Genomic DNA, 18,828 nt, shown 5'->3' with positions numbered 1-18,828 from the left:
TATGTATGTATGTATGTATGTATGTATGTATGTATGTATGTATGTATGTATGTATGTATGTATGTATGCATGCATGCATGCATGCATGCATGCATGTATGTATGTATGTATGTATGTATGTATGTATTAAAGGCATGTATTTTTTTACATTTCTTGCACTTAGGTTTTGCTTCGTGCTTCGTGTTTGATTTTCTTGTACCCCCCTCGTGCGATAAGCCTCTTAGGCTTGAAGTATGTATGAATAAATAAATACATACATAAAATAAATATTTACAACTGTTTTAATCAAAATGTTAAAAATCCAGACGGGTTGTCTTTTTATTTCCGGCTACTTCTGGCATAACAACATAACTTTTATTTTAGAATGTATTTTTTAAAATATTTTTAAGGCCGATATGTCACTGATTTTCTTAACTCCTTTCATTTTTCAGCGCTTCACAAGCACAAAGCTGCATCGAAGCAGAAAATCTTAAACCGAAATGGCGGCCCAAGTCATAACTATTGCCATACTTTCTATGCTTCAGCTTGGCAGCGCAGCTAAGGACTCTCTCATGTTCGTTACAGGTGAGAGACAGTATTGTTTTTACTTCTCCCGTATTCTCTCTCCTGTTTATGAATTTCATACTCCTATCACACCAATGTTAATAGAGGTTATTGGAAATCCGAAAGAAAACACGTTAGTGCGAGATTTTAATTTCTTTTTTTTCGGTATAATTAGGAACACCTAAGACATGCGTTTAATAAAATATGCAACAATAGGTAGCTATTGATTATTTATAAGCCGTGGTATGTCAGTCACTATGCCGTTGCAGTGGATGAGAACGCGCTGAATTAACTCGCGACACCGAGTTGAAAACGACTTCATGAGTTTGATCCCGGGCTCGCCGGCCGCATTCCGATGGGGTCATATGGCACCCGCTCTCTTGTAACATGAATTGGGTGCACGATAAAGGACGTCAGGTGCTCAAAGAAATATGAAGTCTCCCAGTACAGCGTGCATTATAATCTAGTTAAGATATTCGCAAATAATTATCAGTATTTAACACCAAGAAGGGTTTCGACAGCTACTAACTGGTAAGGCACAATCCTACAGAGTATGGTTCGGGAAGGTCCGTGTCCGCTTGGTGCTAACGCGTCAGTGTCCCTGCGTGCCACTTGAGCAGCGCAACTCTAAAAGACAAGTGTTTTGCACCCGAAAAGCAATGATCACCACAAGCTATGCCTGTAGCTGATGCATAAGCCACCTCGCAGTTGAAGGTATATAAACGGAGGCAACGGCAAGAAATTACAGCATAGTGCCAAAAGGAAGAAGGCGTGTCTCTTCGCTTGCTTGCCACCAGGTAGTGTCCGGCACTACATTGGGAGACGACGTGGATTATAGCGTCGACAATGTAGAATATGGTCTGTTTCTCAAAGAAATATTGCTCTCTAAGGCCTTTGAATACAAAGTCACACCGATAATGTACGATATAGTTTAAGGTTGACTGTGTGTGACAATGCTCTTGCTATAACGTCACTGCTTAACATTGTGGGTGAAAGTGCAATTTTTTAAGCTGACCTATGTGGGTATATGACAGCAAATGTTTACCTGGTCACTAAAAGCATCGAAAAGATTTATTGCGAATTTGAAGACCACATTGAGTAATTTTCACACGATTTCCTTACATGAAGATATATTTTATGGCCATAGTTTTCCTGCTGAACAGCAGGCACAAGACAAGGAAAAAGTACCACATAATTTCGAGCTTACGTGCCGCGACAATAGTAACTTCAAACATGCTTTGAATAATATTTGCTGCTGCATGCTGATGGGATGCCGAAATAGGCCACAAGCAATGGAACAGAATTAAATGCCGTGGCTTAAGTTTTAATTTTGTCGACATATTTTCTTCGCTAAAGCAATATTCCATATGAAATACAGTGCATTTAGGGATAACTTCGTCAAACTTCTTTGCAATATTTGTTTTATGTTGGTCTATTCAACGACATCTCTGCGTCCTCCACACATACGATAAAAGATATCTAAAACGGGTAGGATGATATCAATCTCGTGATATGCAGAGGTCTGCTCAAGTGGCACGTTTTCTTGAATCTCCACGATTTCCTTACAGAAAAAAAATAATCAAAACCACAACAGTTATACTTGATGAAAGCAATCAATTGCTATTCCTTTATAGGCTCTGCAACATGTTCACGGAACGCCGTGCGTTGGATTCAGTGCTTTGATGAGATTGTAATAAATTTTGGAAATAATCACCAACTGCAAATAAATGAATAGTTAGAGTTGCTAACAGAGTAAACACCACTGCTTAACTTTCAGTGTATGCACTGAAAGATAAGCAGCAATTTCGATGACATAGTAAAAGCAGCGGAAAAATTCTATACTGACCTACACAGTACCCAGAGCAGCCAAGCTACTTTCATTCGAAGTAGGGATGAACAGGATAGAGAAGCCCCTTCTACAACTAGCGATGAAGTTAGAAGGGCGTTGAAAGACATCAACACGGGAAAAGCTGCTGGAGAAGATGGAATATATGTCGATTTATTCAAGGATGGAGGAGATGCCATACTTGAAAAGCTTGCGGCCCTTCATACGCAATGCCTCATGACTTCAAGTGTACCAGAAAGCTGGAAAAAGGCAACCTTATACTCATTCATAAGAAGGGACACGTTAAAGAACTGAATAATTATAGACCCTTTAGCTTGCTCTCAGTATTGTATAAAATATTCACCAAGGTAATTTCATATACAATCAGGGCAACATTTGGCTTCAGCCCACCAAGAGAACAGGCTGTCTTCAGGAAGGGATATTCTACGATGGATCATATCCGTGTCATAAATCAATTAATATAGAAATCTGCGGAGTACAATCAACCTCTCTATATGGCTTTCATAAATTATGAAAACAACATTTGATTCAGTTGATATACCAGGAGTCATACAGGCATTACATAACCAAGGAGTACAGGCTGCATACGTGAATATTTGGGCAAATATTTACAAGGATTGCACAGCAACCTTGGTTCTCCACAAGAAAAGTAGAATGTTGCCTATCAAGAAAGCGGTCAGGCAAGGAGACACAGTCTCTCCAATGCTATTCACTGCATGCTTAGAAGAAATATTCAAGCTCTTAGACTGGAAAGGCTTAGGAGTGAGGATCAACGGCGAATATCTCGGCAGCCTACGGTTTGCATATGACATTGTCCTATTCAGCAACAATGGGGACGAATTACAACAAATGATTGAGCACCTTAACCGAGAAAGTCTAAGAGTGCGTTGAAGATTAATATGCTGAAGACAAAGATAGTGTTCGATGGCATGGCAAGAGAACAAGAATTCAGGATCGCCAATCAGCCACTAGAGTCTGTAATGGAGTACGTTTATCTAGGTCAATTACTCACAGGGGACCCTGATCATGAGAAAGAAATTCACAGAAGAATAAAATTGGGTTGGAGTGCTTACGGCAGGCATTGCCAAATCCTGACTGGGAGCTTACCACTGTCGCTGAAAAGAAAAGTGTACAATCATTGCATTCTAGCGGTGCTAACATATGGGGCAAAAACTTGGAGGTCAACGAAGAAGCTCGAGAGCAGGTTATGGACCGCACAAAGAGCAATGGAACGAAAATTCTTAGAACTAACGTTAAGAGACAGGAAGGGAGCGGTGTGGATCAGTGAACAAACGGGGATAGCCGATATTCTAGTTGATATTAAGCGGAAAAAATGGACCTGGGCAGGCCATGTAATGTGTAGGATGGATAACCGGTGGACAATTAGGGTTACAGAATGGATACTAAGATAAGGGAAGCGCACCTAGAAAATTAGGTGGAGTGATGAAGTTAGGAAATTCGCAGGCGCAAGTTGGAATCAGCTAGCGCAAGGCAGGAGTAATCAGAGATCGCAGGGAGAGACCTTCGTCCTGCAGTGGACATTAATATAGGCTGCTGCTGCTGCTGATGATAAGACACCACTGAAATTTAGATAAAAGCAGCACGTACCGTAACTTTTTTAGACTTTTCACAAGTTGCCGAAACACCGAGTATAGTTCCATACTAAAATGTTCTAAGTCTAATGCGTCTTGAGTGCAACGCTTACTAAGTCATTTTTTGCACAGCACGCTGCGACAACGCCCCGGATATCGATTGGACAGAAAGTATTAATTCCTACCTGCGGCGGATACCAGCGACGATCACCATGCGAGGCTACATGGAGGATATCTCGATAACGGGATTTGAATTCTCGACGCCAAAATTGACGGGCCTCGGAAGCCTCTGGACCTACAAACCTCCCCACAGCTATTGCACGAAGAACAAAACCTTTACTGAGGTTGTTGTTTTCGCCGACGAGCCATTGCACCTCAGTATGGGCTGGAAGAGCTGTACTGGCAGCAGTGGAACGCTTGGAACAACTGTAGGCAACTTTCACTATATTATATTTTCATTAGTGCAAACAGATAAAGAGAAAAAAAATTGCACGATGATGACGAATATGTAACGCGAGTGTTTAAGTGTTAGCCGCGGTTTCGCTCTCGATCCCTAAATGCATCCGACGGCTCTGAAGACTGCGGGTACACTAGGTGTGTTCCGCTGAGAGACGATTGAGCGTAGCATCTAGTTCGCTTAATCGTTCTTTTTTTGGAACCGAATGCACTTAACTAGACACTGGAAGCTCAATCTAAAGTTTTGTAACCTTATGGCGCGTGCCGGGCACGCACCGTCCTTAGGAAACGCCCGGTAACTTCCATGATATTTCGGGCGTTGTTGGTCTGTTCCACCACCCATGATGCGTAGGGAGCATATAGAGTAAATCTAGTGATGCGCGGAGGTATACACCATCTGATGGTATTGAAGTGAACTGTTACTGAATAGTTTATTTTTTTATTTTTATTATTTTTTTTTTGTCAGCGAAGCTGTATATGGCTAGGTTCTGGCGGATCGCGGCGCGGACAAAAAACAACGCGTAGAACAATAACTTCGGCTCCATGTGCGGGGCGGTTTTCCGCCAGTTGTCCCTAAGCACAGGGGTCAAAACAGATGATGGATGGTCCATTGTTATACCCCTTGCCACCACCGATGCCTCTTTCACAAGTGTCGCGATACTCGGTGGCGGCGGCTCGTCCCACCAGTCGTTGTGCGCCTTTGTCTGGTGACGTAGAGATCGCGCAACCGCTGTTATCAGCAGTTGCCCTTTGAGCTCGCTGTGGGGTGGACGCTCGTTTAACCACATCTACCAGGATCGTGCCGATGCCGTGTCGTGTGCCGCGGCTATGAACGCTGTGACTCATACACTAGTGTATGACTGTAGAACGGACTTGGCGCAACAAACGCGCGACTTAATTGGAAATGGCGCCTGGCGAGAACAAGACGCCGGTATCCTTGATCTTTGACGAACATGCTGAAGACGCTCAATATATTCAATAATTATAATATATAAATTTGCTATAGCAATATTCACTATAGCAGACCCACCACAGTCACATATTCGCTGACTTCCATCTTCACAGTAATGGAAGGGCCCAGAATTTCTTTAAGGATCTCATCTTTTTTAAATGCGAAGCATTTCTTGGCGAACATTTGCTTTTTTGACAGCATTTATCTAGCCGCCTACGACTTTGTGCTCTCATGGTCGTTTCGTTAACCTAGTATGCACTAAAATTGGAATACTATGAAAAGAGTATATGACGAAAATAAATGATATGTCATGAATGTCATGACATCAATGTCATGACATGCGGGTCATGTAGGTCATGAAGCAGCCGCCTAGGTCTTGGTGCTTTCATAGTCGTTTCGATAACTTGGTAGGTACCAAAATTTGTATAGTATGACAGGAGTGTATGACGAACATAAGTGATAGGTCATGACATAAATGTCATGAGTTGCGGGTCATGTCAATCACCCAGCAAAAAAGATTAACACTCAAACACCACTAAACTGGGCTTGGAAGTGGGTACTAAGTGAAGGAAACATTACAGGAAGCTGGTAGAAGTCATAGTCATGATCATGACTCAGCAAAAATGACAAAGACTCAGCGAAAAAAGATTAACATTCAAAAATCACCGGAATGGGTTCGGCCGTGGAGACTAAGTGAAGGAAACACTAAAGCATGATGGTAGAACTCATGGTCATGGGCATGACCCAGCAAAAATGACAATGACTCAGCAAAAAATATATTGTCACTCAGTAACCACTGGCATGGGTTCGGATGGGGTACTAAGTGAAGGAAAAGGCTAAGGTTGTTGGTCGAAGTCATTGTCATGACCGTGACTGAGCAGAAATGACAATGACTCAACGAAAAAAAAGATTGACACTAAAAACCACTCAAATGGGTTCGGAAGTCGGTACGAAGTGAGGGAAACACTAAAGGTTGGTGGTAGAAGTCATAGTCATGAGCCTGACTGAGCAAAAATGACAATGACTCGGCGAAAAAACATTAACACTCAAAAACACTGAAATGGGTTCGGACGTGGGTACTAAGGGAAGGAAACACTAAAGGATGGTGGTAGAAGTCATAGTCACGAGTATGACTAAGGCTGTCGCCCTAAGGTCTCTTAGGTGTAATTAAAGAGACTCCTGAGGACTCATGACATGAATGTCATGACATGCGTGTCATGTAGGTCATGAAAGAGCCGCCTATACGTCCGACCATGGGCCGACCATGAGTGCTCTCATGGTCGTTTCGTTAACTTGGTAGGCTCCCCGCACACTGCATTGTATAACATCGATTCCCACAGGGCGTGGGATCTGCCGGCTTTTTTTTTTATGAAGCTAGCACCAAGTGAAATTGTGTTTATCAAAGAGCACACAAGAAGTCGACCTCATGCAACCGGAAGTGGAGGTGTTTCCGGCACCGTGAGAATAATAAAAACCCATCTAAAAGGAGGTAATGGTTCATGTTAAGAGTTGGATAAATATGGCATAGGAGCATAAGTTAAGCAAAGGGCCAATTAGCCGTCAGGTATTTCTCATCAAGCGATGCAAGCGTCTCATCAAGCGTCAAGCGATTTCTCATCAAGCGTCAGCAAGCGAACAAGAATTCAGGATCGCCAGTCAGCCTCTAGAATCTGTAAAGGAATATGTTTATCTAGGTCAATTACTCACAGGGGACCCTGATCATGAGAAAGAAATTTACAGAAGAATAAAATTAGGTTGGAGTGCATACGGCAGGCATTGCCAAATCCTGACTGGGAGCTTACCACTGTCGTTGAAAAGAAAAGTGTACAATCATTGCATTCTACCGGTGCTAACATACGGGGCAGAAACTTGGAGGTTAACAAAGAAGCTCGAGAACAAGTTAAGGACCGCACAAAGAGCAATGGAACGAAAAATCTTAGGAGTAACGTTAAGAGACAGGAAGAGAGCGGTGTGGATCAGAGAACAAACGTGGGTAGACGATATTCTAGTTGACATTAAGCGGAAGAAATGGAGCTGGGCAGGCCATGTAATGCGTAGGATGGATAACCGGTGGACCATTAGGGTTACAGAATGGATACCAAGAGAAGGGAAGCGCAGTCGAGGACGGCAGAAAGTCAGGTGGGATGATGAGGTTAGGAAATTCGCAGGCGCAAGTTGCAATACGCTAGCGCAAGACAGGGGTAATTGGAGATCGCAGGGAGAGGCCTTCGTCCTGCAGTGGACATAAAATATAGGCTGATGATGATGATGATGATTTCTCATCATTGTGATGATTAACTACCATCATCAGCAATACTCGAGCGTCATAATCTTCTTCTACAGCTGGCTCGTTGGCGCCTCGTGGTGCAACCGCTCGAACGTGCTCGTGCCCCTGCTCATGCGTTCGTTGTCGTCTTCGTCCACAGCTGGCCCGTAGCCGCTCGCCATTCCAGCGTATAATTTTACTTCTCTTGTGTCATCGCAACGGGGAGGCCGCGTTTGCGGGTGTATGAGCCATTCATTGTTCGTGTCCTAAAGCGCGCTGCGCCGGCGCGTTAGGAGACGTGGTTGGTTGCTCCTTTGGGAGTGGTAGGAGAAGGATGTGCGTAAATCTAAGGTCTAGGGGCTAGCGCCAATAAAGACACTTCAACGGAATATTAAGGTCACCTAAAGATTTTTTTAGGGGCGAAGCTCCTTATGGCGGCACCCGTTCCGTCCCCGTCGTAGTAGTAGTAGTAGTGTGTAACCAGTCTGGGAAAAATGAGAAAAAAATTCCGAAGTTGTGTCCGTAGCGCGGCATCGAACCAGGGACCCCTCGCTTCCGAGCGCGCGGCGTTAGCCCACTACGCCACGAAGCGGACATGAACAAACGCACCACGATGGCTATAAATACCCAACATTAACGAAAGGCGGCGTTTCTAGCGCGTTTCTAACGCGTTTGTGCTAGCGCGTTACGGCCCGTGTAAGAAGCTGGTGTAAGACGCTGTGGCCTCTCCACCTTACCTTCAACGCGTTTCGAACGCGCTGCCCAAAGCGGTGGCAAGTCAAGTTCAAGTCGAGGAGCGTTTATGAATACGGGGGGTATACTCTCTCAGCAGTCATGTGATGGCGTCGGCAAACGCGGTGCACGTTCCGGCATGTGTAAATGGCTGCGTAAGACGCTGTGGCCGCTCCCCCTTACTAGAGAGTACTGCACGTTTCTAACGCGTTTGTGCTAGCGTCCCCTTAAGCGGGAGATCCGATGATTCCCTCCGGAGCTTCGCCCACTCATCATCATTCACCTCGTGGATCTGCTGTCATTTTTCTTCTTTTTTTCAAATTCATAGGTTTCAACCAGTCAGATGCGAATCTACTTCACCGCTCATCCAACACCTGAAGGCAGCTACCGGCTTCGGCTTCAACACATCAGAGTGGACAACCTCGAGGACGCGCGTTTGTTCTTGACAGGAGCTAGCCCTGGAATTAAAACTTTCGTGGAAGCCCTCGGCGTCGTTGGAATGCCGCATCTACAACTGTTCTGGAGCAGGTTCCTTCGTGTTGATGGTATCATGCTTATGTCTGACGACCTCTAGGTCCAAAGTCAATGTGCCACGGTAGAAACTTCTGCATTGAGAAACAAAAACGAATAAAGTGTAGTTGTTTTTGCTGTCACGAGCTGTCTTTATATTGATTGAGCTGATTTCATTGAAGTCTTAGAAAATGACATTGCAAGTGCGAACTGTACTTCGTAGGTTGTAAGACGTAACATTATGCGGTTTATTATGGCATATATTTCTTATCCGTACGATGCCCAGTGCAAGGAAAACCAAGCAGACGAGTCAGAGCGTGTTTTCAAGCACTTCAGGAAAGTGAGAACACAAGTCAATTAAGGTTTTTCTTGTTTTCAATGTCGCTTTTGTTTTTATTGTACTGTTATCCTTTCTTTATTTTTATATCTTTTCTGCCTATTTGTGCAGTAGGTAAACGGTTACCTTCCATTCTATCCTTTTTTCGTATCCTCTCTGCCTGTGCACACCTCGTTTCCTTGAACCGAGCCCCACTGCTGAGTGATGTTCAGCTGTCAGCCGATGTTACTAGGGAGTAATGGTGTGGTGAGCAGTAGTTTCTTTACTTTTCATCATGCTGTGTCAAATAAGCGAAAAATTACTACAACTACTACTTATCAATGACAGCAGTGCGCAGTAAAATGCACCGAAACAGCAAGACTGGATAAGCCCTGCATCACATCTGAAAGCTTATTGGCAATGAAACATTATCTATTTACCTAGTCTTCAAAATTAGGCTTTACAGAATTTTAAAAAGTCGCCTTTGGCAGGTAGCATAATTCTTATCGTTCAGCTGGGTTATTCGAAGAGGGGGAAATTGGTAGCACAAGAAATCCAAACACATACACAACCAATTAACAAAAATTGACTACTGAACTTCTCAGTTAATTTCTTTACGACACATATTGGACTTTACGAACTCTAGCCGGTGAGCTTGCAAGACGCATCCACTCGAAATAAATTTCCAGGGATGACACCAGTTTTGAGATAATATTTCCCAAAGTGTGGGACGAAATAGATGGGCGTTTCAGTTACATTGGCGTTTCAGAACAAAAACAAAAGTCGTTTCCATGGTGGTGCCACCGCGGCAACGACCTTCTTTTTTTCGCGTCTTCAACCGTGAGGAGAACGCCTCCACCTCCGTGACTCATCGCAGCCATCTACGTGTCATCTGTTAGTTCCCTCGTTAGAAAAAAGTGTGTTTTAGTTGTTTATTTTTATTTTTATATTTTCCCCTTACACTTTGTTTAGAGCCACACGTCCTTCCAGCATGACTTTCCGACACGTTGGTAACGAACGTCTTGTGCATCCTAAGTCATTCCCATGAAGGCCGGGCCACCGGCCGAAACGTCAGTGAAATAACAGTATCTTTGGTGTTCACCGTGCGAGATCTTTTTCATAATATTTTCACCGAGTTCAGCGTAAACTCCTAATTGACTATACATGTATATATATATATATATATATATATAGTTCAAGAATAGAAGCACGTAGGAAACACATATAACAGGACTTTACTGACGTTTCGCCCGCGGTCCGGCTTCCATCAAGAGTGATATTGCAATTACAGAGATCTCAATTTATAGATTTTCTCTGTAAGAGTGAAAAAAATACAAAGTAAAAAAAGGCATACAACAAACACGCGAAGGGAAACTTGCGCGTACACAGAGTGGCATTACTTCAAAAGAAAGACAGTGAATACAACAAAGACATGAACACAAGCTCGTAAAACGTGGGCAGCCTAAGACTACAGGCGCGCACAAGTTTAATGTCGTCATGAATGTCAACACGTACAATGACTCATGTCAAAGTCGTCTGGCTTTGTCAACTCGCATATACAGTGGTGCTATAAAGGGGTACAAAGCTTCACGTGCATAAAGTGGCATTATGAAAACATATTACCAAAAAGCATGCGAAGGGTCGCTGCTGCCAGGAGAGTACTTGACCACACAGACGGTCAATACACCCTCACCTGTCCGTAGGAATCCAGCACTGTTACCTCCCTATATATAACGAACCGGGTGGCATTCAAAACGCCGAAAATCAAAATGAATTATCGAAACGCCGTAATTTAAAACTCAGAAAATTCAGAAAGGCATAAATATGAACAACCGAAAATTTAAAATGCCGAAAACACAAAACATCGGAACATCAAAATGCCGAAACATCAAAATGCCGGCATCATCTAGCTATAGTAGAAGACAAATTATATCGGCAAGTTAAAGGTTCCGCCAGCCTTGTACGATGTGCACGCGCTTTCGCCCTCTTTTCTAATAACCATGAAAGGTTCCCTTCTCATAGTTCAAGCCTTCAGAAAAGGAAAAAAAATCTATATATATCTGCATATCGCATAGCAGAGCGATTCCTTATTTATTACATTTCAGACAGATAAGTTGTGTACAATTCACAATCCCCCGTAGAAAACTTTGAACGTCGACATTATCCCGGTTGCCCAGAGCAGCTGCCAAACGATTTTCGCGTAACCTTTGCTTCTTGCTTTTTGAGCGGCGGGAATGGTCTCTGATTGCTCCTTCGATGTCGTCTTCGACTCTAGCTTGCTTCTTTTTCATGGTGGTGATGAGCCGGAAGACGCTTACGTGGTGTCCGCCAACCAATATCTCCCATCGTCGGTGTCATACCTCAACGGCGTTGTTGCCCCTTGGAAATCCGTTCTGAGCGAGGGCAAGCACAACCCAGAGGGATGGCGGGAATACCAGCGGACCCTGTTTGATCACGGCGGCGTGATTTCCCAAGCAGGTCCTCCCACCATCGCAACGGGTCAGAGGCTTCTTGCGGGAAGAGTGGTTTCAAGGGCGCACAGGCATCTCGTACTTCTTTTGGTGGGCAAGAATGAGAGGGCTGCTAGCTGCCTCACCTTGATGGCGAAGCCACCTACATCATTTTTGTAGAGCACTGCCAGTCCTAGGTACCGCACTCTCCTCCATACAGATTGGTACAAGTGGAAACAGACAACCATGCCCATCCGACAACGGGAGCAATGACCGAATACCGTTGATTGCTGCCAGTTCGAAGTCTGCACTCACAGTCTTTGGATTTAGTGCAAGTCTCATATCTGCGGCGAAGTTCAGCACTTCTTCGAAGAGTGCGTCGTACGCCATCTGGGTTTGTCGAGCCATTAGGCAGTAAATAAAGAGGAACACATGGCCATGAAGATAGCCGTGAATTGTGTATAACTGTTCGAAGACCGGCGACACAGTCTTAAATGTTCCGTCCATGAGCCACGTCGGAGCGTCGTTAAATTTCCTGAAGCTTTCGTCCGTGAAAAAAATTAGGAGTCGAGCTCCATCTGCGCTATTGCAGTCGCGCTGCAGAAACTCCTGGCCATCTAAAGTTATTCAGAACTCGCCCTCGATGATGAGCTCCTGCACGGCAGACGGCTCGTGTGGGCAGTCCGCTTTCCTCTCCCTTCTCACAATCTGGAAAGTGCTTGGAATGTGCTGCCTTGAAGATGCTGGTACATATGCCGTAACCTGCTGCACGATCTTTACGTGGCCGCGTCCGAGGCCACCGCCAGAGCTTTGATCCGAAGAACTGTAACTCTGCAGAGATGCGGAGCATGACTTGCGAGGCTTACTGTCTTCGAGATGACCTTATGCGTACTTTATACAGGACGGTCGATAATTACTCTAGCGTTGCATTCGACTCGCTTCTCGCATCTCCAGTAGTGTGTGGAACATACTTTCGTGTCAAGCACGTAAACCTAACCGTCTTTGGAGCTAAGTTTTGCTTTTCCCTTCTGGGAGCACACCACAACCGCGTCTTCGTCCATTTCCTTCGAATCAATGAAATGATTACTGCCTCACATTGCTGCTGCTCTTGTACTCTGAACACTGGGCAACGCTGTTTTTTTTTCTGCCGACCTATAAGAGCTGTCCTGTCCGACTGATATGCCTAGATTAACGACAGATGGAAAATACGTAATTTTGCATCAGTTTAATCTGCTGATACTGCTGCCTTTGCAGAACGAGTTAAACAAGCTCATGCCAGTGAAAATTAGGTGATATGGCGGAAAACGAACAAGTGGTAGTCACAAAGCGCATCATTTCTTCTTCACGTGGTTTTTGGCGTTGTCTTTTCGGTATTATAATTTTTCGGCATTTCGTCTTTTAGGCATTTCAATTTTTCGGCATTTCAATTTTTCAGCGTTCTGACGTTCGGCATTTTCATAATTCGGCCGCTTGATTTTCGGCGCGAAAGCCAAGGAGAATCACTTTCGAAGCGGAAATCTTTTTGAACATAGAAACCGTCACCACCCCATGCATTGGAGAATATAATAAACAAGCGAAACAAATTGTTTCGGCTACGGGAGGTTGCCCGCTTGTTTTTGCGATCCTAAACACTGACCGGGCTAGAGAGATCAATTAAGCCACGCCGTTCTGGTGCTGCCGAACGAGTGACACTCTGCCACGTTAGAAGCCTGAAATTTCGGTATGCCTGCAGCACCTGCTGTGATAAGCCTGGCACGAGTAATTTACAGTCCCGAACGCATTCTATGGACCATGGATGACTGTGATATAATTACGAATTGAGGTTCATCAACTATGTACCACTTTAACTCACACGCGTGTCAACACTTTGGAGAAATACATGAAAACACTAGAAATAGTTGCTCCTAATGTTGAAAATGCACTCGTTTAGCTAAGAAAAATAATGTCTCATTATTTGTTTTGGCCCCACGGCAAACGTGACATCCCCGTCTAAGGGACACTTCAAGGAAATTATTCTCAGGCAGGAGCCGATTTCATATGGCACACTTTTATTTATGTGCAAAACGCACGCTTCGACGTGGCAGGACGCGTGTTCCTAGTCAAAGAAGCGATGCCGAGTAATCCAAGGGTCCTGAGAGATCGTTCGTTCACGCACAGAAGCCACAGAAAGAAAAAGAATGCTCTGTGGGGGTTCCCAAAGAAATACAAGAGCGCCAACCGACTTGAACGAGCAACCGGCGCCGTCTCATGCCGTAAAGGGGTGAACCACGGTGAGCTTTGGGAAGGGCGAGCTGGGAGAGAAAACTGCAAGTTTAAGGAAAAAAGCCTTCAGTTCTCCTCTTACACCATCTCTCCCAGCGCGATTAACCGCACTTTCTGCGCATGCCTGAGGACCAGTGTGTGCGAGAGAAATGTGGGGACTATTGGTCCTTTAGATCTGTCTTCAATCAGTCAATCAATCAATCAATCAATCAATCAATCAAGTTGTTCAGTTCGTATTTGCAGTACATAGTTCATAGTGCATATACACAGTGTATACACAGAATATATATATATATATATATATATATATATATGAACGAGAAGAGAGGGAACCGAGGGGCCCGATTTTTATAATCATAAGGAGGGCTCGAATCCAGCAACATTGATGCCTTCAGGTAGCATATGTTGGTTTATTGACCAATTGCCATCACCCAAAAAGATCACGTGCCCGTGACGCCTGCGGCAGAGAGGATGTTCCACATCCGCCCCTAGGTTTGTGAGTGGTGGCGCTGGCTAACACTCCCAGCGTTAATTCTAGTTGTAAGACATAAATACCCCAGAAAGTGGACGGGAAAACGGCTCCGCGGTAGCTCAATGGTGAGACCATCGCACGCGCAATGCGAAGACGTGGGTTCGTTCCCCACCTGCGGACAGCTGTTTTTTCATCCGTTTTCATTTCAATTTACTTATCATTTCTTTAATTCAATTATTAAGTACAAGTAATTTCCCATATGTTGTCCTTGATGTCATTGTTTGGTGGCTTCTTATTATATATATATATATATATATATATATATATATATATATATATATATTGCCAGCTGTAGGTAGTGGGCCGAGGGCAAGAGTGGGTCGAGCCCAAGAGAACAAAGAAAACCGCGCCCTCCTTCCCTGCTCGAGATAGCCCCGACGGTGGCGTCTTCCAAGAGCCAGCTGCTCTACGGCTTAGTAAACCTTCACGACTACTTCTCGAGGCTCCTGACAAACTGGTGGATGAGCTAGGTAAGCGTCCTCAAGGATGTTGTAGACCCATCCAAGGATCCGCGCTACGAATACAATGCCTGTCAACACTCCCGTACATCGGGCCAGCTGCAGGATCAGGGGACTGTCCCCAGCAGTCTTCGACGCTACAGTTCCCACCACATCGACAGGTATGACCAGCGTTTCTCTTCAAACAGCCGCAACCGGTACGGGAAGCACGATGTCGAACCGGTACACACTTGAGAGCCCACGGATTCCGAAGACGTTTCATGGCACAGAGTTCGAAGACGTCGAAGACTGGATGGTCGACTTCGAGCCCGTGGCCTCCGTGAGCGAATGGAACGAGACGGAAAAACTCAGACATGTCTACTCCTACCTGGAGGATGGCGCGTGTACGTGGTTTCAGAACCGCGAGGAGCAACTGACGTCGTGGCGCGAGTTTTGTGGTCAGCTTTTGGAAATCTACACCAGTGCTGATCGCCACGAACGAGCGGAACGAGCGATTTAGGCCCGGGTACAGTTGCCAAACGAAACTATAACCACGCACGTCGAAGACATGACGTGCCTCTTCCGACGAGCGGATCCAAGAATGACGGAGGAGAAGAAGTTACGTTAAAAGATGCACGGGGTCAACGAGCAACTCTTCGCTGGCCTCGTACGCAGCCCTCCGAAGACGGTCGCGGAGTTCCTTGTCCGAGGCCGTGACCATGGAAAAGATGCTTCTGCATCGCACGAACCTGTATGAGCGGCAAGCGAACAGCATGTCTGCTGCTGACATTTCCACGGCCATAGGAAGCAACAGTGTCTGTCTGCGAGAACTCATCCACTCTGTAGTGCGTGAAGAGTTGCAAAAGGCCGCCGTAACACCGCACCCTACGGTAAGCTCCATAGCAAGCATTATAAGGATGAACTGCTCCAGGCACTCCGTGACATCTTGCCTCCGATAACGCTGCGGCATACCTCCTGAATAACCCGGTGCGACCTACGCGGAAGCCCTGAAGCGCCCTGCTTCCTCTCCGTCGCTGTTCGTTCGTGCTTCTCCTACGGAGTCAGTTCAGTCGGCGCAGCTGATATCGTACTACGACGCTGGGTACACGCCGCCGCCCATTGTTCATGCCGCTCCATTTGCCCATCTTTTGGAGCAAGTGCTTCACGACGTCGACGACAGACGCCCGCCCCCTCGGAAGTCGGATGTTTGGCGCACACACGATCATCGGCCTCTGTGCTTCCACTGCGGTGAAGCTGACCACTTGTGCCGCCAGTGCCCATACCGGCGCCTTGGGATTCGCGGCTTTTCCGCATACTGGCCGCCGCTCCAATACGGCCAGCGACCCCGGGACATTCAGGAATACCTCTATCGGCAGCGCTTGCCGCCGCCTGCCAGGCGGCAGTCGCGATCGCCGTCTCCGTGACGATTTTCATCTCCGCCCCAGTGGTATTCTCATGAGCGATCGACCAGTCACCGCCGGGAAAACTAACTGAGGCCACCTTTGGGGCGAGGTCGCTTACGGTCAAAGCGCTGAAAACCTTCGATGGACGCAGTTACGGAAAGATACCGATGCGACATCACCTGCAGCTGAACGGGACGACCTGCTTTCGCTCGATATACCAGTGACTATTGACGGTTACGCGTTAGTGCTTTAGTGGACACCGGCGCAGACTACACGATACTAAGCGGGAAAATAGCAACGCAGCTGAAGCATAACTCGCAGTTTCGGACGGCTGGCGGCCACGTCGTTACTCCTCTGGGCGCCTGCACGACTAGAGTTGAGATTCAAGGATCTACATTGGTAGCAAGCTGCCTCGTCTTACGCGAATACTTCCGCGACGTTATTTTTGGGGTTGACTTCCTGCAGGAGTACGGCGCGATCGATCTGCAAGAGCGTCGTGTCACTTTCTCTGCCGAACGAGGAATCCACGTGCAAGACGGCCAACGGCGCGACGACGTACTTCGGGTTTCTGCAGACAGTGTAACGCTTCCTCCAGGAGCCAGTGTCCTCGTCGACGTCACATGCTCTGGCTTACGCGATGGCGAAGCGGTGGCCTAAAGTAACTTGGAACACCTACTGAAGCAAGGTGTGTTGCGTGGCTCGAAGTGCTATACATATTCGTGCTGGTCATTCTCACTTGCTTGTTACCAACTTTGGCTACGAGCACCGACACCTGTTCCGCGGCAATTCGTTAGCGTTTGCAGACTCAGTAGCAAACGTTAACAACTGTTTCACGTCAGAAATAGTGAAGACAACAGACACGTCTCTGGGCCATCTCGACATCAATTCTGAACTGTCCTCCGATAGCCAGACAGCACTGCGCAAGCTCTTGCTTGAATTCAGGACCTGCTTCGCACATTCTTCCAAGGTACGCCAGACTTCCATCACTAAACACAGGATCATGACGTACCAAGACGCACGCCCGATACACCAGCAGCCTTACCGCGTGTCGCCAAAAGAACGCGAAGCCATACGTACGCAAGTCCGGGAGATGCTTGACGATGGCGTCATCGAACCTTCCAACAGCCCGTGGTCGTCTCCGGTCGTTTTTGTCAAAAAGAAAGAGGGAATGCTACGCGTCTATGTCGACTACCGCAAGCTCAACAACGTGACTAAAAAGGACGTATACCCGCTGCCGCGTATCGACGACTCGTTAGACTACGGCGTGCCCACTATTTTTCTTCTCTGGATATAAAAAGCGGGTACTGGCAAATCGAGGTAGACCAACGCAAGCGCGAGTAAACAGCCTTTGTGACTCCAGATGGTCTCTACGAATTTCGATTGCTTCCTTTTGGCTTGTGTTCCGCCCCGGCTACTTTCTAGTGAATGATGGACACTGTCCTTACTGGACTGAAGTGGCAGGCCTGTCTTGTGTACCTAGATGATGTGGTGATCTTCTCTGAAACGTTCGAGCAGCATCTTCACCGCCTTGGAGTGTGCTAGAAGCCATCCGATCGGCAGACCTCACACTTAAGCCCGAAAGTGCCACTTTGTTTATGAAGAGCTCAAGTTCCTTGGACAGGTAGTAAGCGCCAAAGGGGTCCGACCCGACCCAGACATGCTTGCCGCTGTGGCCGCGTTTCCAGCTCTTGCCGATAAGAAGGCCATCCGGCGCTTTCTGGGTTTGTGCGCCTACTATCGCCGGTTTATTAAAGGCTTCTAGAAGGTAGCGGAACCCCTGACTCGCCTTACAAGGGACGATACGCCATTTTTGTGGCATAATGAGCAACAGGCGGCTTTTGCTGAATTACGACAGCCCCTGCAGCCAGCACTCGTTCTTGCACATCTTGACGATGACGCTGATACTGAGGTGCATACCGACGCCAGTAGCATTGGCCTTGGCGCAGTGCTCGTCCAGCTCCAAGATGGAGTGGAAAGAGTTATAGCGGATGCCCGCCGCTCCCTCTCCCGTGCCGAGGCGAATTATTCGACTACGGAGAAAGAGTGCCTCGCGGTCGTGTGGGCAATCATCGAGTTTCGCCCCTCCATGGTCATCCCTTAAAAGTAGCGACAGACCACCATGCCCTCTGTTGATTGGCAAGCATGCGTGACCCTTCAGGACGACTGGCACAGTGGAGCTTGCGGCTACAGGAATTTGACATCACCATTGTTTATAAGTCTGGCCGTAAGCATGAAGACGCTGACACGCTGTCCCACGCACCCATTGATCCTGCCAGTCAGGAAACAGAGGAGGATGACGGCTTCCAGGGCGCCATTAGTTCGTCGGACTTGAGCCGACGACGCTGAGTGACGACGCTGAGATTCGACCGATCATCGATCATTTAGAGGGCCGCGACACAACCATACCAAGCCATTTGCCCCACTCGCTGACGTCCTTCTGTCTGCGAGACAACGTGCTGTATAAGAAAAATGCTCATTCGACCAGCCGTGCTTACCTCCTGGTAGTTCCAAGGGACGTGCGTGACGACGTC

At 46.5% G+C, this 18,828-nt stretch overlaps 1 protein-coding gene and 1 non-coding gene across 2 annotated transcripts; both read left to right on the top strand.

Annotated features, from left to right (window-relative positions):
- Positions 1–428: 428 nt before the first annotated feature.
- LOC119459587 (uncharacterized) lies at positions 429–9,010 on the top strand. Its single transcript, XM_037721293.2, has 3 exons — positions 429–564; positions 4,114–4,409; positions 8,716–9,010. The coding sequence occupies exons 1-3, from the start codon at positions 480–482 to the stop codon at positions 8,959–8,961; spliced, it is 627 nt and encodes a 208-aa protein (XP_037577221.1). The 5' UTR covers positions 429–479; the 3' UTR covers positions 8,962–9,010.
- A 5,495-nt stretch (positions 9,011–14,505) lies between these two features.
- On the top strand, positions 14,506–14,577 carry Trnaa-cgc (transfer RNA alanine (anticodon CGC)). The gene has a single exon. It is a non-coding gene; the product is annotated as a tRNA-Ala (tRNA).
- Positions 14,578–18,828: the final 4,251 nt, after the last annotated feature.

Source organism: Dermacentor silvarum, chromosome 7 (genome assembly GCF_013339745.2).
Source record: "Dermacentor silvarum isolate Dsil-2018 chromosome 7, BIME_Dsil_1.4, whole genome shotgun sequence".
Lineage (NCBI taxonomy): Eukaryota > Metazoa > Arthropoda > Arachnida > Ixodida > Ixodidae > Dermacentor > Dermacentor silvarum.
This window is presented reverse-complemented; position numbering and strand designations above follow the sequence as displayed.